The sequence below is a fragment of the Asterias amurensis genome, chromosome 11 (genome assembly GCF_032118995.1).
Source record: "Asterias amurensis chromosome 11, ASM3211899v1".
NCBI classification, from domain to species: domain Eukaryota; kingdom Metazoa; phylum Echinodermata; class Asteroidea; order Forcipulatida; family Asteriidae; genus Asterias; species Asterias amurensis.
The window spans coordinates 16,943,448-16,965,167 of NC_092658.1; the positions used below are offsets into that span (position 1 = coordinate 16,943,448).

General features: G+C 39.8%; 1 protein-coding gene across 3 annotated transcripts in view; it reads right to left on the minus strand.

Moving 5' to 3' along the window:
• LOC139943875 (uncharacterized) overlaps positions 1 to 21,720 on the minus strand; it is a 59,546-nt gene that overhangs the window by 14,928 nt on the left and 22,898 nt on the right. Inside the window, exons 3-9 of one of the 3 annotated variants that reach the window (XM_071940744.1) lie at positions 20,897 to 21,013; positions 18,605 to 18,707; positions 17,830 to 17,978; positions 5,259 to 5,316; positions 4,304 to 4,651; positions 2,539 to 3,047; positions 1,223 to 1,656 (exon numbers count right to left, since the gene is read on the minus strand). In XM_071940744.1, the coding sequence (XP_071796845.1) occupies positions 1,223 to 1,656; positions 2,539 to 3,047; positions 4,304 to 4,651; positions 5,259 to 5,316; positions 17,830 to 17,978; positions 18,605 to 18,620 (1,514 nt within the window). In that variant the 5' untranslated portion in view covers positions 18,621 to 18,707; positions 20,897 to 21,013. Of the gene's footprint in view, positions 1 to 1,222; positions 1,657 to 2,538; positions 3,048 to 4,303; positions 4,652 to 5,258; positions 5,317 to 7,997; positions 17,979 to 18,604; positions 18,708 to 20,896; positions 21,014 to 21,720 lie in introns of those variants that run through there. The other 2 variants (XM_071940745.1, XM_071940743.1) reach the window with 2 other exon arrangements.

Sequence of the window (21,720 nt, forward strand, 5' to 3'; positions counted from 1 at the left end):
AAATGATGGCAATTCCACCTTTTGACAACCCATGGAATAATAGATTCCATTGAGCTTCTAGGATAATGAGGAACAGTATCCTCAGCACTAGAAAAGTACATCAAAGAGCATGACTTGTTTTCTGTGGGGGACAAGTACACCAGTTTTTGTTAACCAGCAGACTTTAAAGACAGTGTACACTATTGGTAATTGTCAAAGACCAGTCTTCTCCTTTCGTGTTTCTCAACATAAATGCATAAAATAACAAACCTGTGAAAATTTGAGCTTGATCGGTCGTCGGAGTTGCGAGATAACAATGAAAGAAAAAAACACCCTTGTCACACGAAGTTGTGTGCTTTGAGATGCTTGATTTCGAGACCTCAAGTTCTAAACTTGAGGTCTCAAAATCAAACTCGTGTAAAATTACTTCTTTCTCAAAAACTATGTCACTTCAGAGGGAGCCGTTTCTCACCATGTTTTATATACTATCAACCTCTCCCCATTACTCGTTACCAAGTAAGGTTTTATGACAATAATTATTTTGAGTAATTACCAATAGTGTCCACTGCCTTTAAAAGTCTGAATTCAGATAAAAGTCTGACATTTCTCATCTTTGCATGTACTCCTAAAGGGAAGGTACACGTTTGGTAATTGTCAAAGACCAGTCTTCACTTGGTGTATCCCAACATGACCTTAAAATAACAAGCTAGTGAAAATTTGGGCTCAATCGGTCATCAAAGTTTCGAGAAAATGATGAAAGGAAAAACACCCTTGTTGGACAAATTTGTGTGCTTTAAGATAAAAATAAAAGACTTCTAGCCAGAAGTCTTTCAATATTTTAGTGAGAAACTACCTCTTTCTCAAAAACTATGTTACTTCAGAGGGAGTTGTTTCCCACAATGTTTTATACTATCAACAGCTCTCCAATGATTGTTACCAAGTCAGTTTTTAAGTTAATATTTGTTTTAAGTAATTACCAACAGCCATGACACCCAACCAATGTGTATAGGAGGCCATGAAGGAGCACGCTCTTGCGCCCTGATGCAAACCATGGTATGCCTCGTTGGCTGGCCCAACCAATTATAGACAACAAAAATATTATTAGGAAAAAAATAACAAATAAATCATGAAATAAATATATTGATAAACAAATAAATAAATAAACAAATAAATAGATAGATAAGTAATTAAACAATAATGACTCAGTAAGACAATACAAAAAATCGGTCAACTTGACAGTTACCTATTCTCCTGAAGATCTTCCAGCATGACTGCCTTCATCTTGTGAGCCTGTTCAATAGTAAATGCCTCATCCTTCCCGAAATAGTTCTCTAGCTGGGCGCAGATCATCTTATCGGATGCTAGCGTGGAGATTCGAATCAGTGGCTTCTCGCCGAAGAAATCGGCCAGATCAAACTGACTGCATGTCATGGAGAAGACGTAGTCCAGGGCTCTACCGCCATAGAAGGGCTGCTTCGGTGCCGGGTCCTCACCCGTTGTCAACCGGGTGACATTGATGGCGGCCTTCCGCAGGTACTTGCAGTTGAACTTCTTCAGAACCTTGGTGTTGCCAAACCTGACAAGGTTCATGATGGTACCGCAAGTTGAGGCATGGCCCATGAAGGCACCTTCGACGCAGACGCTGGCCCATATCCCATTGGCTCCATTCATAAGCGACTATGATTGTAACAATAACAAGGGAAACTAAATAATGACACTACAAAGACGATGGGGCATACAAACTCCAGAACATTTATGACCAATTAGTCCAAACCCTGCCTACAACGCCCTCTATGTCCACCAAGAAAGGGTACAAAAGGCAGTTGAGCATTGGACATGGTCACCAGTCGGAAGAAGCTCCTAGGAGTGAAATGTAACTACTAAAATTATAAAAAGTACCGTCTAAATAATTTTGGATTTGTAAAAACGGATCTTTTATGATTTACAATAAATCAATAATCCAGATGAATTTAATGTGCCACTACACTTCCAAAGACAAAAACAATGCAATTTACAACTACCCTTTCAAACAATCTGTCAAGTACGCATTAATTCAAATTGGAAGAGTACTTTTAGTACTAACTTTTGGGAAAAAGACATACAATCAGTATAATTACTTCAGATAAATTAGGTCAAACAAACTAAGATTCATTTCAGTTTGGTAAATTTAAGAACTGTGCTTTTAAAGGGACATTTTCTTTGCCCACCGCAGCCAGTATTTTGAAAGGAAAAAATGGTTCAAAAAATAACAAGATTATAAGCTTTTTAGATTTAACAAAAATTGTCCTTTACACAGTTTCTGATTGCTACCAATATTATAATCATGCTTTTGAAGGCACTGGACATGTTTGATAATTGTCAAAAACAAGTGTTCTCACTTGGTGTATTTATAAAATAACAAACTTGTGAAAATTTGGGCTCAATTGGTCACCGAAGTTGATGGAGCCGTTTCACACAACGTGTTGTTCTATCAACAGCTCGATCTCCATTGCTCATGTTTTTATGTTAACAATTATTTTTGGTAATTACCAACGGAAGGAGAAGTTTGGCGAAACTTACCTGCATCACAGAAGCCTCGGTGAAACCATACCTCTCGTGGATGTGGACTAACAGGTGTCCATTCCATTCATTGTCTTTCATGACCTGCCGAATATATTTAGTCCACGCCCCACACTCTTCCGGGAGCGCCTTACCCTCAGGCTCCTCGAACAAGATCCCGGCAGGACGAATCTCCGTCGGTAGCTTGGCAAGAAACGCCACGACCTGGAAGACCCTCTCGGAATCCTTGGCCATGATCTCGGCCAAGTCTCGGATGTTCACGAAGACCTGACTGTTGGGGTCCAGGTTTTTGTGACACCATTTGATTCTGGTTTCCAGGAGGTGGCAGAAGCCCTCGAGAGGGAACTTGGCGGGGTTGAAGTTGTAGACGCCATCATTGAGGTCGATCTCGATGATGGCGTTGGGAACGCCATAGCTCTTGAGCTTCTGCAGTCCTATTGGGACAGCGGTGAGGTATTCGTCTGGGATATCAACCTGACTGTCTTTACCTTTCTTCATTATCACGCTACCTGCATTGTCAGAACACAATGAAAAAAAAACCCATTAAAATTGCTTGTTGACAACAGCTCTTTATCTGTAAAGGGTCTATGTAACTTTTGTAGCACAAAAAACACAATGTCCACAAGTTTACACTACACTTACACAGTTTGATGATAATGATAGTAGAAAGCTTCCCTGAAAATATTACGTGCTGAGGTGCTGTAGGTTTTGGGAAATGAGTAAAACAATGTCCTGAAAATAATTTTCGTCTCATGAGACAAAAATTAATTTAATCATTTACAAATGTATTTTCATGACAGTGTTTTACTCATTTCTCAAAAACTGCAGCACCTCAGTAAGTAATATTTGAAGGGAAGCTTTCCACTATCATTATCTTCAAACCCTGTAAGTTTAATGTAAATCTATGGACATTTTGAAAAGGTACCCAAATCCTAGCCACTGGACACCTTCGGTAATTGTTTCACTTGGTATGTCTCAACATCTGCACAAAATAACAAACCTTTAAAAATTTCAGCTCAATTGGTCATTGAAGTTGCGCGCTAATAATGAACGGAAAAAAAAACACCCTTGTCACACGAAGTTGTGTGCTTTCAGATACTTGATTTCAGGACCTCAAAATCTAATTCTGAGGTCTTAAAATCAAATTTGTGGAAAACTACTTCTTTCTCAAAAACTACGTTACTTCAGTGGGAGCCGTTTTTCAAAAAAAATATATATAGCTCTCCATTGCTTGTTACCAAGTAAGTTTTTATGCAAATAATTTTTTTGAGTAATTTATTTTCAATTGATGGAAATTTGCATCAAAGATAAAGAATATTACTTTTGGTTTTACCCATACACACCGATGTGTGTTAGCACTGTTGATTCCGTAGCTCTGTGTAGTCAAATCACAGGCATATTTCGGGTGGGATTAAAAACCCACGACCTTTGCAATTCTAGAACTAGACCACCGAGATTGCCCAGTAGCTAGAGGCAGTTTGAATCATATATTTAACAGGTACCACAACTATTTAACAGATGGAAATTTAATGATGGCCTGTATCAGGCCTGTATGCTTCGTTTTTTTTAAAGGGCAAGGGCACAAGGCATTTTGTCCTTGGTAAATAGCACCCTATGAGGAAATTAAATAAATAAATTTCTAAATGAGCATTTCACCAGGCATGGAGGCAATCGCCTTTGTTGCTCCAGGGTCGAGTATCATGCCTGGAATATTACTTTTGGTTTTTACCCATTATAAGTAATCATCTGGATTTAAACAAATTACCGTCAACCAACTCAGAAAACGACAACAGGCCGCTGCACTTCTGCTTCTCTTTGGCACAAAGCTCCTGCACGAAGACATCGTCGACGCGCGTCATATGAGAGAACGCTGCCACGATGGTGTAATTGAAACCGCACTTCTTCACCTCCTCGTAGATCTTCCACTTATTCTGCAGGGTGTGTCCCCGAAGCTGGCCCACGGTACTCTCACGGAGCGAGTTGTCGACAACGACCAGATCCAAGTTCCGGAGCGTCTCATAGCCCTTCATCTCCCCAGCTATGTGCTTCTTGTAGCCATCTGCAAGCTTGCTTAGACCATGTTGTTCCATTCTGACATTCGTCTCACTCTTTCCTAAAAATAATAATAACAACTTATTGGATTATAATCCCACATGCGATAAAAATAACAATATAGGTATTTATAAAGCGCCTTTAAAATATATCAAAGCGCTGTACAGTAACAAGAACAATACTCAGAAACAAGTAAAACAAAGCAAGGATAAGGGATTCCATAAACTGTACATGTACACGAGCAGATAAAAAAATTATTAAACACTGATTTATAAGCTAACAACTTGTAAAAGCAAGAAAAAAAAAAGAAAAAAAAAAGAAAAAAAAAACCCAAAACCCACAAGACCCTTACAGGCTACAGCAGCCGATTTCATGAAACGCTAGGATGAATCCTATCTTGAGTTAGGATGAGTAACTTGTCCGAACCTAGGATGAGTTCAATGTATCATATAACATCTATGGTTACGGAACTTAACTCGTCCTATATCCTAAAGATTAATCCTAAGTTAGGAAAATTTTGGTGAAATTGATGGCTGGACTTTCAAAACAGAAAAAGCATTGACATGAAGACGGTAGATACAACAGTAAAATGCATTGACATACAGACAGTAGATACAACAGTAAAAAAGCTTCTGACAGAAAGACAGTAGAAACAACAATATCCTAACCTGTGACGGCAGTGGCCAAGTGCACCTGTCTTGTTGATAGTAGCCTAGAAAGTGACAACTTCAGAAAGGCATTGTTCATTGTCAATGTTAATGGTCCAAGTACACTCAGCCCGCCCATCCACTTGGTATGCTAATCACGTGGATGCACCCAGGCGAGATGATCATGAGTTGTTCATCAATATTCATGAATAGTTCGTGGTTGTTCATTGACATTAGTTCATGAACTGGCCATCAAAGTTCTTCATGATGTTCATGAACAGTTCATGAACGTCCTTGAACAACAAATGAGACAATTGGTTGATGAACTTTTCTTGAACATTTCATTCAAGAACTTTTCATGAATTTTTCACGAATTTCTCATGAACATGGCATTTATTAACTTTTCATGAATTTTTCATGAACATTTCATCCATCGACAGTAAGATGAAAAAATAAAATGACATTTTCTTGATTCTGCTCAGGGGCAGGCAGATAACAACTTATAATTCACTTGAATCATATTATAATCAACATTAATAATCATTACGTTTCATCATATTTGTACTAAGGGTTACCTTAACAATTATCACACTATATGCACACATAAATACGGCAATGCTATACAAGATTTTGTAACACCAGGTTTCCTATAGCGCCTGTTCAAATTGCGGCGGATTTTATCCACTTTTAAATTTGTTTTACTTCTTACAGTTAAATAATAAAAAACAATTTTATTTTATTGGCCATCAAATTTAAACCCAAGTTATGGCAATCATATGAATTACCAATTTTTATACATAAAAACCTTGGAATTAGTATAATCTAATTTCTATTTTTTTGCATTATGAATATGTAATGAGGTCATGAAGTCATCACTGTTCTTCATTTGAAAAAAAAAGTGTTCATGAACCTGTGGCGTTCACGATCATTGTACACCATGAACATTCTTCAAACATTCATGATTAGTAGGCCCTTCCTAATGACCTGCAATATGATCATTCATTAGCCTAAAGTTCATAAGATGCAAAGAAAGTTGAGACAGACTTTCATAAAAATTCATCAAATGTTTATTTAATTTAATGGGTAAGCAGTTCATGAACTTGGTTAAACAAATCCTGTGATGAACATTTTATGAACTGTTGATGAATAATCATGGACTGATCATGAAGTTCGTAGTCCCCACCAAATGAATGGTGAACTGTTCACTATGGTCAACGCGCCTTCAGTATCTCAGCACCAACCTTGTGGAATCAACTCCCATCCAACATCCGTCCTGCACCAACCCTGGACACTTTCAAGAAACTACTAAAAACCCAACTATTTAAGAACTAATTTTGTCTTGTTTCCCCCTTACATAGGGGTAATGATTCAATTCCAAATTTTGTATGTGTATTTATTCTGTTATTTATGTTTATATCTCTGTTGTAATTGTAATTTGTTGTTTGTAAAGCACACAGAGATGTTAACTCATATTATGCGCTATATAAATGCAATTTATTATTATCTATACTATTAAAAGCGTGACCCGCGCCATCTTGGATTGAAATTAGAAGGTCCAGTGGCATGGCATCCTTGTGGAAATCAACACGGTTGTGTATGTGGAATTCAACACGTTTGTGTCTTTTCAGACGTCGGGTTGCAAGTTTGGGGGAAGTTTGGGCGGCGACCGTGTGTCAACCACTGGTCGATGTTGTTACCAGACTTCCTAGAAATCTTTCTGACAGGTGACTCATTGGACAGTGTTTCGCAGATGGTTCTCCGGATTGGTTCACTCATTGCCCCTTGCCCGCCCACCTGCCATTCATCCGCCCTTTTTGGTCGGGTTACTTTCGTGTTGTACTAAGCATGGTTCTCCGGATTGGTTCATTCATTGCCGCGCAGGGTCGAAAGGGTCAAAGAGGCTGGGTGCCAGGACAAAACCGAAACAAATCTCACGAATTTGCATTGAATGAATGAAGTAACTCACAGATTGATGTTTCGCAGGCGACCATATGTCAACTACTGGTCGATGTTGTTACCAGACTTCCTAGAAATCTAACAGGTGACTCATTTGTTGAAAATATTAAATTTAAATGGAGAATAATCATAAAAAAAGCAGTCACTTCCAAACGGCATGAGAATTATGGACAAGGCGGATGGGATCAAACGGAAGCTTTATAATTTTGAAACATTGGGTAGGGCTATAGGTTGGAAGGAGCCTGAAAGGTGTCTATTAATAACATTTTGGGGTTGGGGGGGGCAGGGGCTTACACAAATAAAGTAAGCATGTGAAATCAAGCCCAACCTCCTTACATTCTGGTCAGTTGTTGTGAGTGGTGTGTTGTCTGGTTTTGAGACAGGCCACCTGTTGCTTGGTGGAGGAGGTCGCCTGGGACCACTTTAGGTTGAAAGTGGGTGGGGACCTCCGACTAACAATAAATCTCCATACAGAAATTGCACTATTGATGCAAAACGTATCTTGCTGTTTTTAGACAATGGACACTATTTTTAAAGAACAAATTATTTACAAGAAGAGTGTATACATTCTGATTCTTTTTGCCAGTAAACTCAAATGAGTACATGAATACCGTTTTAGAATACGGTTTGTTCATGAATACTCCACAAGTTTAAAATGACCATTAAAACTAATGCTGAGTGAAGAGCACTTGGGAGCTGTTGGTAGGTATTTGCTTAAAATTACCCCCTTTGAAGTAATGAAATTTAGAGAAAGTGTTTACTTTTCACACATTCTGAGAAATGCTTCAAGAATTAAGCCTTTTTTTCAGCATCTGACAACACCAAACATTCTATGCAACAAACTTATTTCAAAGATAAATGTTCACAGTTTTTTTGTAATGCATACACATGTATGTTGGGATACACTCACCAAAAGAGGACTGGTCTTTGACAATTACCAAAAATATACCATGCTTTTAATTTGGAAATCTCTCTAAAATATCACTCACTTTTGCAACATAAACATGAAATACTCAGTCAACTGGAAAGTTAGCAACCCTGCCTTTAATATTTGTTTGTTCGGAAGAGATTGGATTTGAAAATGATAAATGAAAATGAAGATGGCAACTTATGCAGCTGATAAAACATTTACTTTTACTTTGGGTCAATAGTGTAAGAGGCAAGTGTGACACAAAATAAATCAATCACACAAGTAACCATATATCATAACTTGAGGGCATGTACTTTTTACTGTCATAGCTTGAGGGCATGTATTTTTTTTTACAACAGCGCTTCTTTCAAAGAATTGTCCACTTGCCCCTAAGCTACAGACAAAAAGAACCTGCAAGGGCACTTTTCATCTCTAGTTTGTAGAAAATTCCTCTTGATCCATTACAAAGTTAACAATAGAAACTCTTCACAAACATTCTTTAAAGGCTCTTGAAATGCTTGGTTTTTACTCAAAATACACTAAGCATAAAAACTTACTTGGTAAAGAGTAACAAATCAGAAACATAATTGTTTAAGTATAATTCTGAAAGATTACTGATTAGTAAGTTTATACTAGAACAATTTTTGTCTCAAAAATATCTCCCTTATTCGAGAAACATGAAAACCTTAGAAATGCAGTTGGTTTTAGTACAATAAAAATTTAAGACGAGCGTGTTTACATGCTGAAAATTGTGCATAGTTGTTCACTCATCAGGCTTGTTATTTTCTGTACATTGGTGTATAAAAAAGGTTTGATCACAAAACATTCATGAACAATTAATTTTGGTTTTCAATTTGCGGTTCAAGGGTACATCAAACACAGTGGCATTGTACACCATTATACACCAACTCAGAAACTTAGTCACAAAAACTATTTTGTAAAACGTATTTTACAGCACCCCAGCAATATCATTATCTTCAAACTGTGTAAGTTTAATGTTAATCTGTGGACATTGTGTTTTGTGTTACAAAAAGTACAAAGGGGCCCGGCACGGGGCCCTGACTTGGTGGAACGACGGTGTCCTGGGAGCACGACAAAGTGCTGAGTCGGAGGCACTCGTTGGAGAGGTGGCTCGTGGGGGCCAGCGGTGCTCCGTTCCCCACGAGCGTTACGTGAAGACCCGGTCCGTTATTAAAGTACGACCAAGGAGGTCTGCGGCGCTCTCGCCCAGCTGCAGTGGGGGCCCGGCAAAGCCCTTTAAGCAGCTCTATGAAACTGGGCCATCGTCAGAGGAAGTTTCATCTTCTGATGGTCATATTATTTCTATTTAAATACACACTGTAAATGTTAATGTACATGCAAGCTTCACTAACTCTAACTTTTACAATCCAGCTGCAACTAGTTTTTACTCCACGGAATTAGCCCATTGATTTGGGGTAAAAGTCATCGCTGCCTAACAAACAAATCTGAACCTAGGGTCTATATTTTAGAATGGTAGGTTGAAATGTAAGCATTTCCACATTTAAGTCACACCAGAGGTTTAGAATTCACATAGCTTTTAGGTGACCTCACCACTAGAGAAATGGATCAAACAGCGAATTAATTTACATGTGGACAAAACAACAGCTGATTTTCTTCACCGGACTGACTTATAAAAAGCCTGGATTCAAATAAACGCCTGAATATTTCTCATCCCTAATTGGCGTGACAAATCAAATGAAGAAGCAACTCATATTGGAAGCAAAAACATTCTCTCCAAACCATCCACTTGTACAGTTGGTTGTGAATGTTAAGATGTTCGTTGCCCACAGTTCTGATGAAGAAGATCTCGTCACAAAACTTGCAGGAAAGGGCTTGAAGAAGGAACAGTTCTGTTGAAGTAAGTATTGTCTGAATTCGGACATCTGAAATTTCTCACCCCTGATTGACGTAGCAAATCGAATGAAGAAGCAACTCCCACTGGCAGCAAAAACAATTTCCACAAACTTCACACTTGTATGTTCTGACCTTGGTGTTAAAATTATGATGTTCGTTGCGAACAGGTCTTTTCAATAACAAAGTCTTGTCTGAATTCAGATAAACATCTGAAGTTTCTCATACCCGGTAGATGAGGCAAATCGAATGAAGAAGCAACTCCCGACCCATTGGCAGCAAAGACAATCTCCACTAACTTTACACTTGTATGTTCTTTCCTTGGTTTACAAATTATGTTTTTCGTTGCGAACAGGTCTTTTGAATAACAAAGTCTTGTAGAAATTCAGATAAACATCTGAAGTTTCTCATCTCTGATAGATAGATGCGGGCAAATCCAATGAAGAAGACTCCCGACCCATTGGCAGCAAAAACAATCTCCACAATCTTAACACTTGTACGATTTTTTCTCTGTGTGAATGTTATGATGTTCTGTTGAAGAAAGTCTTGTCACAAAACTTGCAGGAATAGGGCTGGAACAGGAACAGTTCTGATGAAGAAAGACTTGTCTGAATTCAGATAAATATCTAAATTCTCTCATCCATAATTAAGGAGGTCATTGAAGAAGCAACTCCTGTTTACCTCCTGCAGCTATTTTTTCGCTTTCCTTTTTCTCATTTGGCGTTTCTCGTTAACTGAACTCTCCCCTCTTCTCTCGCTGGGTTCCTCTTTTACCCTTGCCCACCTGGAGTTCTTCTTTTCATGGACCTTCTTGTGGCGATACAGGGTGCCAGTGCCAGCGAAACAATCTCCACAAACTTCACACTTGTGCGGCTTCTCCTTGGTATGAGTGTTATGGTGTGCGTCGCGCACTTTTTTTGTTAAGAAAGTCTTGTCACAAAACTTGCAAGAATAGGGCTTGACATTGTTATGGCGATTCATGTGAATTATAAAAGGTTCTGATTTTATGAAAACCTTGTTGCATATTTCGCAACTCCATTGCTTTTCCCGGTGAGAGCGTGCATGCCTCGTAAGAAAGTTTTTACTGCTAAAAGATTTCCCACAAACAGTACAGTAGTGCCCTGTCACTGCTTTGTGTATCTTTGAGTGAGCCAACAGACTACACTTGTTTTGGAAACCTTTTCCACAGGTCTTACACTCTCGTTTTTTATCCCCACTATGCGATCTCATGTGACTTATGAAGGCCACGTGGCTGCTGGTCAGAGTTCCGCAAACATCACACACGAATGCTTTGTCAAGGTTGTGCGTGCTCACATGAGCATCCAGATCGGCCTTTGACTTGAAGCCCTGTTGGCAGATCTCGCAAACAAACAAGCTCTTGTCAATGTGGAAATGTTGATGCCGCAGGAGACCCTTTTTACTGGTGTAACTTTTGCCACATACCTCACAAGTATATTTCTTGAGGGGAGTGTGTGCAAGGCAGTGGTACTTTAGCATGTGTAGATTTTCAAGTCTAGTGTCACATATTTTGCAAGTGAACAATGAGTGCTGCTCGAACTCATGGGCTCTCATCTCTGAGAAAGTTACGAAGGTTTTGTTGCAAGAGACACAAGTTTTTGGCATCAGTTTGCGATGGGTTCTCATTGCATGTTTTACTAAAGAGGACTGTCGCCAGAATGTCTTCCCGCAAAGACCACACTTGACGTTGGGTTTGCTCTGCAGATAAACCTGATCCCTGCATAAATAGTCACCTGGGTGGTACATCAACTTGTGTCGATTTAAAGACTGCTTGCCCATAAAACGTTTACCACAAAGCTCGCATGAGGCGATTTCCGTGTGAACATTGTGGGACAACTCATGGGACACTACTTTTGACCGTTTGGTGAACTCCCTCCGACAACTTCCGCACTTGAATCGTCTCCTGCTTTTGTGGACTCGTCGGTGGTGTTTCAGATGCTTTGATTTCAGGAAGGTATTGCCGCATTTGTGGCACTTGAATCTGGTATCATGCTGCATCCTCATGTGACACCTGCGAAATTTTCTGTTTGAAAACATCTGGTAACAAATGAGACACGTGTGGAGTCGAGGCGTAACATGAACCTTTGATAGATGCTTCCATAGTATCGATCGCAGCTTGAACATTTTTCCACAAACGCATGGATGTGTGTCTCCCCTTTGATCAAAGTGAACACTCTTGTGTCTTTCAAGCTGGTATTCAAATTTAAAGGTCCTTGGACATACCTGACACTTGAGCTGGTATTCAGTTCCTGGAGTTGTTACATTATGGACCTGAAACAGGTGTTCCGAAAGCATGCTCTGTTCAGTAAAGTCAGCTTCACAAAGGTTGCACTTATATGGTCTTTTGTCTGTGCATACCATCACAAGTGGGACCTTCTTGCAGTCCTTAGCAAGGTGTTGTTTCACATTATGCTTGTACTTGAACCTCAAACCACATTTATTACACTTAAACCGATAATCCTCACTGTGGCACTTCATGTGATTTCTAAGTTGTGCCTTAAATATCTTCTTGAAGCAAACTTCACACTCAACCAGCTCTATGTAAACCATATTACTGCGGTTGCCATCTCTGTGTTGCGTATTTATATGACGTGCAAGTTCATACTTCTGTTTGAATGCTTTGCCACATCTGCATCTGTATTTCTTGCCTGGGACGTGGGTATGTTCGTGTCTTTCCACTTCATAAGCATATCGGAATGACTTGAGACAGTGCAAACATTCAAAAGGCAGATTGGCCTCGTCCTGGGGAGGTTTCTTCTGTGCAAGCTTACTCTCACGACAAGCATAAGTCTGATGGTGCCTCAGGAGATGGGAATGCTTGTAAGACTTTCCGCACGCTTTGCATAAAAAAGGACGATCATCAGCATGGCTCTTTGCATGTTTAACCAAGGACCTCCTATTGGCAAACTCTTTTGAACATGCCTCACACTTGTGTACGTTTGAGTTCACTCCGTTGGTGGATGCTTTCTCTTCTAGAGCTCTCCTCTGACACAAGTTGTTATCAATTTTGTGCACAGCCGTTTCATTTGTATTGTGGGGACTTTGTGTTACTTTGTCGATGCTTTCAGTTCCAACTACAGCTCCTGTACAAGATACCCTTTGGTGATCCTGCAAGTGCCGTTTATATTTATAAGTTCTGTTGCATTTGTCACATTCATATCGGCTCCTGTTTGAGTGTTGTATCATATGTCTTTGCAACATCAACTTCTGCTGGAAACTCTTTTGGCAGATTTCACATTTCTCCTCCCATTTCTTCACCACATCTTTTTCTTTCCTTGACTCACTAGCTACATGTTTTCTTTCATGTATTGTTAGACATGCTGTGTCATCTTTAACACCTGTACAAGAATTAATCTGGTGTGCTTTCATATGATGCTTATGTTTGTAACATCTTCCACATTTATCACATTTATGAGGATGAGTATCTGAATGGCTCATAAAGTGTATCTCTAAACTAAAAACGTCCCCAAACTCTTCACTGCATATTCTGCATTTTAATAGTCGCTGGGTTTTCTTAGTTTTAGCAGCTGTAGTTCGTGCAGGCTGCTCTTTTTGCTCTTGTCTAAGGGTTGTAGTCATGACATTTGGTTCTGGGATTGTACCATCTTTGGGTTCTACAGGAGATTCTAATGGATCGGTTGATGTATCAGCCGAGATGTGGTTATCATTTGCTTCTCCTTGTTTAAGGGGCGACAGAGGATCTTCTTCAGGTTCTTGGCAAGACTCTCTCTGATGGACTTCTACTTCAATAGTAACCTCTGTATTTTTACCTGTTGTCTTTCTCTCAATGCTTTTTTCCTTCCAATCATTGCCGATGTTTGAATCGTTCACAACATTTTTTTCTTTTCTTGACTCACTAGCTACATGTTTTCTTACATGTATTGCTAAAAATGCTGTGTCATCTTTAACTCCTGTACAAGAATTAATCTGGTGTGCTTTCATATGATGCTTATGTTTGTAGCGTCTTCCACATTTATCACATTTATGAGGATGAGTATCTGAATGGCTCATAAAGTGCATCTCTAAACTAAAAATGTCCCCAAACTCTTCACTGCAGAGTCTGCATTTTAATAGTCGTTGGGTATTCTTATTTTTAGCAACTGTAGTTCGTGCAGCCTGCTCAGTTTGCTCTTGTCTAAGGGTTGGAAACCTGACATCTGGTTCTGGGATTGAACCATCTTTGGGTTCTCTTTGAGATTCTGATTGATCGTTTGTCATTTCAGCACAAATGGGGTTTTCATTTGCTTCTCCTGGGTCAGGGGTTAACAATGTTGCGTCATCATGGACTTCTACTTCAACAGTAGCCACCAGATTTTTAGCTTGTCTTGAATCTCTCGAGTTTTCCTTCTCAGGGATGCCATCAGTTTCAACTACGGGTTCTCTACAGGATACATTTTTTGTTTGGTGATCTTTCATGTGGTATTTATGTTTATAAGTTCTCTTGCAATTGTGACACTCGTATCGGTGTTTGTCCGAGTGCTTTATCATATGTCTTTGCAAGAACAACTCTTTTTTGAAGTTTTTTGGACATATTTCACATTTGAATGCTCCTGTCTCTGCCCTTTTCTTTATGTGTTTTCCCTTCTCATTATTGTCCTGGTTTGCATCATTAACACACGATTGTTTTGATGCAGGCGTGCGGACGCTTCCATCCTCAATGCCTCTACACGAGTCTCTCTGATGGGTTTCCAAGTGGCGTCTTTGTGTATAAACTCTACCACATCTGTCACATTCATGAAGATCTCCATCAGAGTGAATTCTTAGATGAGCCTTTAAGACCCGACCCGTAATAAAACCTTTTGAGCAGACAACACATTTGAATAGTATTCTGTTCTTTCCGGCCAAACCTTCTCTGAATTTACACGAAGATCTCTGATGTTCTTTCACATCGTGAAAAACTCCACCACATTTATCACATTCATGAGGTTTTGCCTTTCTGTGTCTCTGCATGTGATTTTGAAGATAGAAATTGTTGGGAAACTGTTTTGAGCATATTCCACACGATAGTTTGCTAAGCTCTGTAGTGCTACGAGAAGAAGCAGAGTCTGCATTTGGAACTGCTTGATGTTTAGAAGACTCCCAATCAACCTTGCTGCGTCCAAGCTCATCCAACAGGTCCTGGGACTGGAAGCTCTTGTCAGAAGACTCCCTTCCTGGTTGCTCTTTATCATTATCAACCTGGCTGCTCCCATGCTCATCCAACAGGTCCTGGGACTGGAAGCTCTTGTCAGAAGACTCCCTTCCTGGTTGCTCTTTTTCATTATCAACATGGCTGCTCCCATGCTCATCTAACAGTTCCTGGGACTGGAAGCTATTGTCGCAAACACCACACGGGAACAGAGTAATTTTGTGAAGAAGAAGCTGACACTTCTTCATCCTGGGCAAGAGCTGATGTGCCTCCCTGTGATCCTTTCCTGATGAATATGCGACTTCCGAGCTGCTCAGTGAATTCAAAATCTCAGTACAGGACATCTCAACATGTGACGCATCATCCTCATCATGAGGAAAGTCTGTCATTCCAAAGTCACCATCGCTGTCCGAGAATGACCCGTAGTTTTCTGCAGCTACTTTCTCAGCGGTATTACTGATCTGAGGATCGTTCAGAGCGTCCTGAGTGTTGTGATCAGCAAAACCTGCTAGTCCTCTTGTATTTCCTCGACTGTATAATGCATCCAGTGCTTCTCGGCAAACGCTACTCGTCGGCGGCTCCGCTGCACCATGGCTACTCATGTGTACCTCGCATTCAAGACTATTTCCAAAGACCGTATTGCAGAAAGGACACATCATATCGACAGTGGAAACGCTTGACTCCAGCGGCTGGACTACTGCTGTTTCAATGGGGGTAAACGGTTCGGTATTATTTATGGCATCTACTGGAGCAATGGAATTAAGAGGTATTAGCTGGACACATGATTCAGATGGCTGTTGAATAGAATCAATCGATAGGTTTAGATTACCAGATACCTGCACACCTGAAGACAAGACAAACTCAGGAACTAGATTCATTTGGGAGTTTTCTTGAACCAAACTGGTCAGGTTAGCCAACTGTGTATGAACTTCTGCCATTTCTGTGTTACTTCCATCAGCCTCATGAGCTCTTAACTGGTTGCTAAGCCTTGGAGACTGTTTCAGCGGAAGCTTCCTGTGTTGTTTCGAATGTTGGCGAAATAACTGCTTTCCTTTGAATGCTTTTCCACATATGTTACACCGATAGTCACCTCCAGTAGCTTTACTTCCGTTTCTCTTTGAAGGAGACGAGTCAGGGGCTCCAGTTGTTTTACCCAGGGAGCTTGAACTCATGCTGTTACGACAGATTTGCTTGTGCCGCTTGATGTTACTCTTTCCGACAACTTCCTTGTCACAGACTGGACATGTGTCGATCTTTTCGTCCATGTGGACTTGCATGTGACGTTTCAGCCGTTTGGTCGTCTTGAATGATTCATGGCACACACTGCACATGTATGGCCTTTCTAAAGCATGCTGAATTCTGTGGCTCTGTAGCGCATGCTGTGTACTGAAACTTTTGTTGCATATTTCACAGACATAGCCATCCGAACACTCACTCTGCTTGTGTCTGCGAAGTTCAGCTCTCACAAGAAAGGTCTCTTCACAACTATCGCACATGTACGGCCTGTCTTTGTGCATCTGTTTGTGCTTCCTCATGCGGTAGTATGTCTCAAATGAGTTGCTGCATATTCCACAGTTGTACTTGTTTTCTTGAGTAAAGTCCTTGCTTTCGCCAGAGGTCTTTCCAGACCTGGCCTTTGCATGGGTCTGAAGATGAAGATTCAATTGAGTGATCTTGCTGTAGCTTTTCTGGCAGAATCTACACACATGTGGCTTTTTACTTGTACCCCTGTGTGACAGTTTATGCTTCTGGAGATGTGAGGCTTGTTTATAAGACTTGTTGCATACGTCGCACATATGGCGCTTTTCCACTGTCTTGTGACTTCTCTTGTGTCTACTCAATTCTAATTTGCTCTTAAACTTCTTGTTGCATTCATCACAGACCAGGGATTCCTGTTTGTGTTGGCTCGAGTGCTTACATAGTTTTGCCTTTGTTGCATACATTTTATTGCAAATATCACAAGAAAAAGGTCTGTCCTTATGGATTAGTCTGTGCCTGCTTAGATGGAAATAAGACTTAAAAGCAGTGCCACATTTGACACAGGGATATGTCTTGTTTCGGGAATGGAGTTTCAAGTGATTTCGTAGAGAACAACCACGATTGAAAGCCTTGCCACATTTTACGCAAGCAAAAGGCTTCTCGTTAGTGTGAACTCGTTCGTGCTCACGGACTTGAGTCAGGGACTTATAAGCTTTACCACAGTATCTACATGTCTTATTCGTGTTGTTGCCGTTCACTTCAACAGGGTCCTCGGGGGCGATAGGGTGCATCTGTGATTGATGATTAAACAAGGCACTTTTGGTCTGGAAGACTTCATCGCACGTATCACAATCATAAGCATTCGCCTTGCTATGTACCTGTTCATGTTTCTGCAACTCACTGAGGGTTAAGAACGTTTGACTACAAACTGTACATCTGATATCAACTGACGAATGGGTGACTTTGTGCTGAGAAAGTTTCCTCCTGCTTGGAAATGTCTTTTCACAGCCGCCGCACGTGAACTGCTCTCCTTTGGACATGGCTTTGGGTTTTCTCTGGGGAAGCAGTTTGATTTCTTGATCTGACATCAATCCATGGCGACCAGCATTGCTCCTTAGGTGGTCCATCAGATCAGCCATTGTGGTGAATGAGTCACCGCATACTTTACACTTGATAGTTTCCAGAAAAGCCTCCCTTAATCTACTGGAAAAGCGGAAAGTGCTACTCACAGGCTCAACGAATGAATGGTCAGTCTCGTCTAGTACCTCAAGCTTTGCGCTTTCCTCTTCGGCCAGCATCCTGTCTACCTCAGCTCTTATTGTGCGCACAGCGACTTCCTCTGCGCTTCTTGTACTGACAACCTCATCCATCTTCACCTCTGTAGAAATTAAATAGACATAAGATGGACTGATCATTAAGATCTAGCAGTTCTTTTAAAAATAAATGTAAAGACTAAGCCAAGGGACCAGTGGCCGGCATGACTGTACTAGATGAGAACTTGTAGGAAATTCCCTTTGATGAGTAAACCCACACTTTGTTCTTACACTACTAAAGGGCCACATTGCCTTGGATCGGGTGAGTTGGTCTGTGAAAAACGGTTGAAACCATTTGTAATTAAATGCATGGTTAGAAAGATGTTTTTGAAAAGTACAATATAACAATCCACACAAATATGCTTCAAAATTTTATTGTTTTTCTATCAGTAATAAACAAACACGGCACGCCATTTTGTGGAGTCATGGTGGATCGTTCGCCAAGTAAAAAATGTGTGGATCGTTGTATTTTTCTTTTTAAAAATCTTTCTAACCATATCGATTTCATAACAAACGGTTTCAAACGCTTTTCATGAACCAACTCACCCTGATCAGAGGCAACGTGTCCCTTTAATATGATTTTCAACTATCATAGTTCCAAAGAAACTTTGCAAAATAGTACAAATACACAGGAAATAATGCACAACTATTTGAGTTAATGCACTCCGTTATATTCTAGCAGTTAACATACCAGGTAAAACCTCCATGTTTTCAGACAATCGAGCTGTCAGACTTTAACAAGCTTTGCATTTGTTCACCATTCTCTTTCGTCATTACACCATGGCTGTTGATAACTGTTGATACAAACAGAAACACTGGAGACAATAATTGACACAAAAATACAAATCTGTAAACCAAGGGGATAGAACGACAGAGACTTTTGCAAGCCTGCAATATTATCTCTTAAAGGGCAAGGCCATTTTTCATTTTGCAAAAGGCACGCACTTCCATTGGAAAATATTTCGAACAAATAAAATTAATAATTACTACACCTCTAATACATATTCATAACCGAGAGTCGAGTTCTTACAAGTCCATTCATCATCGCGTGCCAGGTGCTATTTTTGCTATTTACCAAGCGCGCATGTGAGTATACACGCACATGGTAACTGCGCATGAAAAGTAGAATAACGCCCGGGCTGCCCTCAAACCATTTTCACAATAATGTCTTAATGCGCTCTAGTGCCCTGGTCATCTGGCCAATTACATTCCTTTTAAATCTTGTTCAGCTCCCTAATACCCTTTTCAACCTCTACCCTCCCAGGTACCCATTTTACATGTTTTAAAAGCAACTATAAACAAGTGTCATGATCTGGATTTGAACCCACACTCCGATGACTTAACCATCAGAACTTGAATTCAATGCTCTTAACCACTCGACCATGACACCCTAGAATCTTACATTCTATTGGAACATTGAAATGACACCAAGGCCAAGACCAGGGGCAACAAAGACTATGGCCTCCGCAGTCTCTGTGTTATTCCAGGCCTGCTTATCAAAGAGAGTGCTTCAACCCTATTTTCTTTGCTTTAACTTATCATAATGCTACATCCATACATGTACACCAGGGACTGATTTCATAAACAAAGCAGACCATTTGCTGTTGGTTTGTATTGCGCCTTGAACACCCAGCAGGGTGGATATGTGTGCATTACAAGTCTTATTATTAGTAATATTATTATTATTTATGTCTATGGAGTTCCATTTCATAATCACTCTTGTTGCAAGTACATGCAAAAGACATGCTAACCCACCTACAGTTCATGAGTCAGAGTGATGTAACAATGCGAAGCCATCATGTAGACCTTTCTATTGCAATGTCACAGCCCAAGTTTTTGCCACCCGAGCTTGGGAAAACGGGCAAGCCATCAATGCAAATCAAAAACAGATAATAAAAAAAGCCTCACAAATATTAAAGGATTGTTACAGAATTGATAAGAAACAAAAATCGTGAAGTTACATAAAATTCTAATGATGATGATGGTTGAGAACATCCCTTAAAATAGTTCTGTCTGAAATGTCATATTTGATGAGAAATAAATAATATAACTTCGCGTTTGGAGTTTATCACTCAGTCAGCGTTTTAGTCATTTTTATTTTGACATCGATGCAAAGCAAAACTTGGAATCGGTTTTTCATATTCTCTCATGACCCAGATGGCTGATCGATCTCAAACTTCTACAGGTTTGTTAGTTTATGTATATGGTGGATAACATAAAGTGCTTACACTGCCAGCAACAGTTTTGTAAGCAAAAACCAATTCTGTAATGTTCCTTTAAAAAAAGAATGTTGAATTGTTTTAAAAAAAATAACAAATCATAAGATATATTTTAGCTCATGAATCTTCGGTCACAATGTAACAAGATTTATTATTTTGCCAACTTTCGATTCCGCCATGCCAACCGGGCGCACATTGTTTATCAACAATGGAAAAGTCTATAGGCATACACAGGCTGTCAAATATTCTGGTGGTTCATGAAATAATAAGCAAAAAATAAGCAACAAAATTTGAAGAAAGATACTTTACGAAATAGGCTCTTGAATAAGCCATTTACAAGTTAAATTTGTATAATGTCTGGTACAATGACTTGCTTAGTTACAATGCACCCTTTACTTTTAAATTCCTCAGACTGTGGAGAACGAGAGGGGCAAGCTTTTGTATAGCAACATCCAGGATGGGCAAACCCTGGTCCCATTGTGCCATACACATCCATTCAGAATTGTATATGGGTTTTCATCATCTCTTACGAAGCTCTGAAAAAGCTTGCCCCTAATCACGTGGCGTTTAATTGCCTCGATAGTCTGAGGAATTCAAACGTGCGGTGCATCAGAATTGAGTGAGTCATTGTACTAGACATTATTCAAATCTACCTCGCAAATGGTAGATCAAACAGAGACGTATCAAGGACCCCCTCACCGCACTGTAGTACTTCTAAAAGTTTTTTTTCCCCCCCAACATTAATACTAGTCAGCTCCACTAACCTCATACTATGTAGTTGCAAGGTAATTGCATGACATTCAACACTGAAGTGTCCAACAAACTCAACCCGAGTTATGCTGTGTGTAACAGAGCTGGATTGCACAATGTCCTTGGGTATTCTGTAAGAACAAATTACAAAGTAAAGAGTGGTGTTAAAGGTCATTAACTTGCTTGGCAAACTTGCTCTCAGGTCACTGTACAGTATGCCACATGTACAACTTTTACACTGCACATGATAACACAATCACCTTGAACGCTTTAACTCAGAGATGGCTAGTTGCAAATTAGCTGGGCCCAATTTCATGAAGCCTGTGGTGAAGCATAAAAACTTGCTAAGCACAGGAAAATCTTGCTAAACAGAAATTGGAAAAAAGCCAAAATTCCATGAGGTTTACATTGATCCAACTGGTGCCCCAGTTACAATTTGTTTGTTTATTATACCCAGTCGGCACTGACAAAATGTCTTCAGTAGTATCTACTGTATCATTTGAAAGCATAAAATCTACGAAAAAATTTTCACCCAAAATCTGAAAAAATAGACCCATGCTGGCATCACAGATTTTTTGGGATTTTTGACCAAAAACACACTCAGAAAGTTCTTAATAAATCTCAAACTTTGGCTAATAGACCCAGTCCGCACTGAAAAAATGTCTTCAGTAGTATCATCATTTGAAAGCAAAATATTTCCTCAAAATCTGAAAAATCAACCCATGCCGGCATCGCAGATTTTTTTGGGATTTTTGACCAAAAACACAAACTCACAAAAATCTTAATAAATCTCAAACTTTGGCTAATGACCCAGTCCGCACTGAAAAAGTGTCTTCCG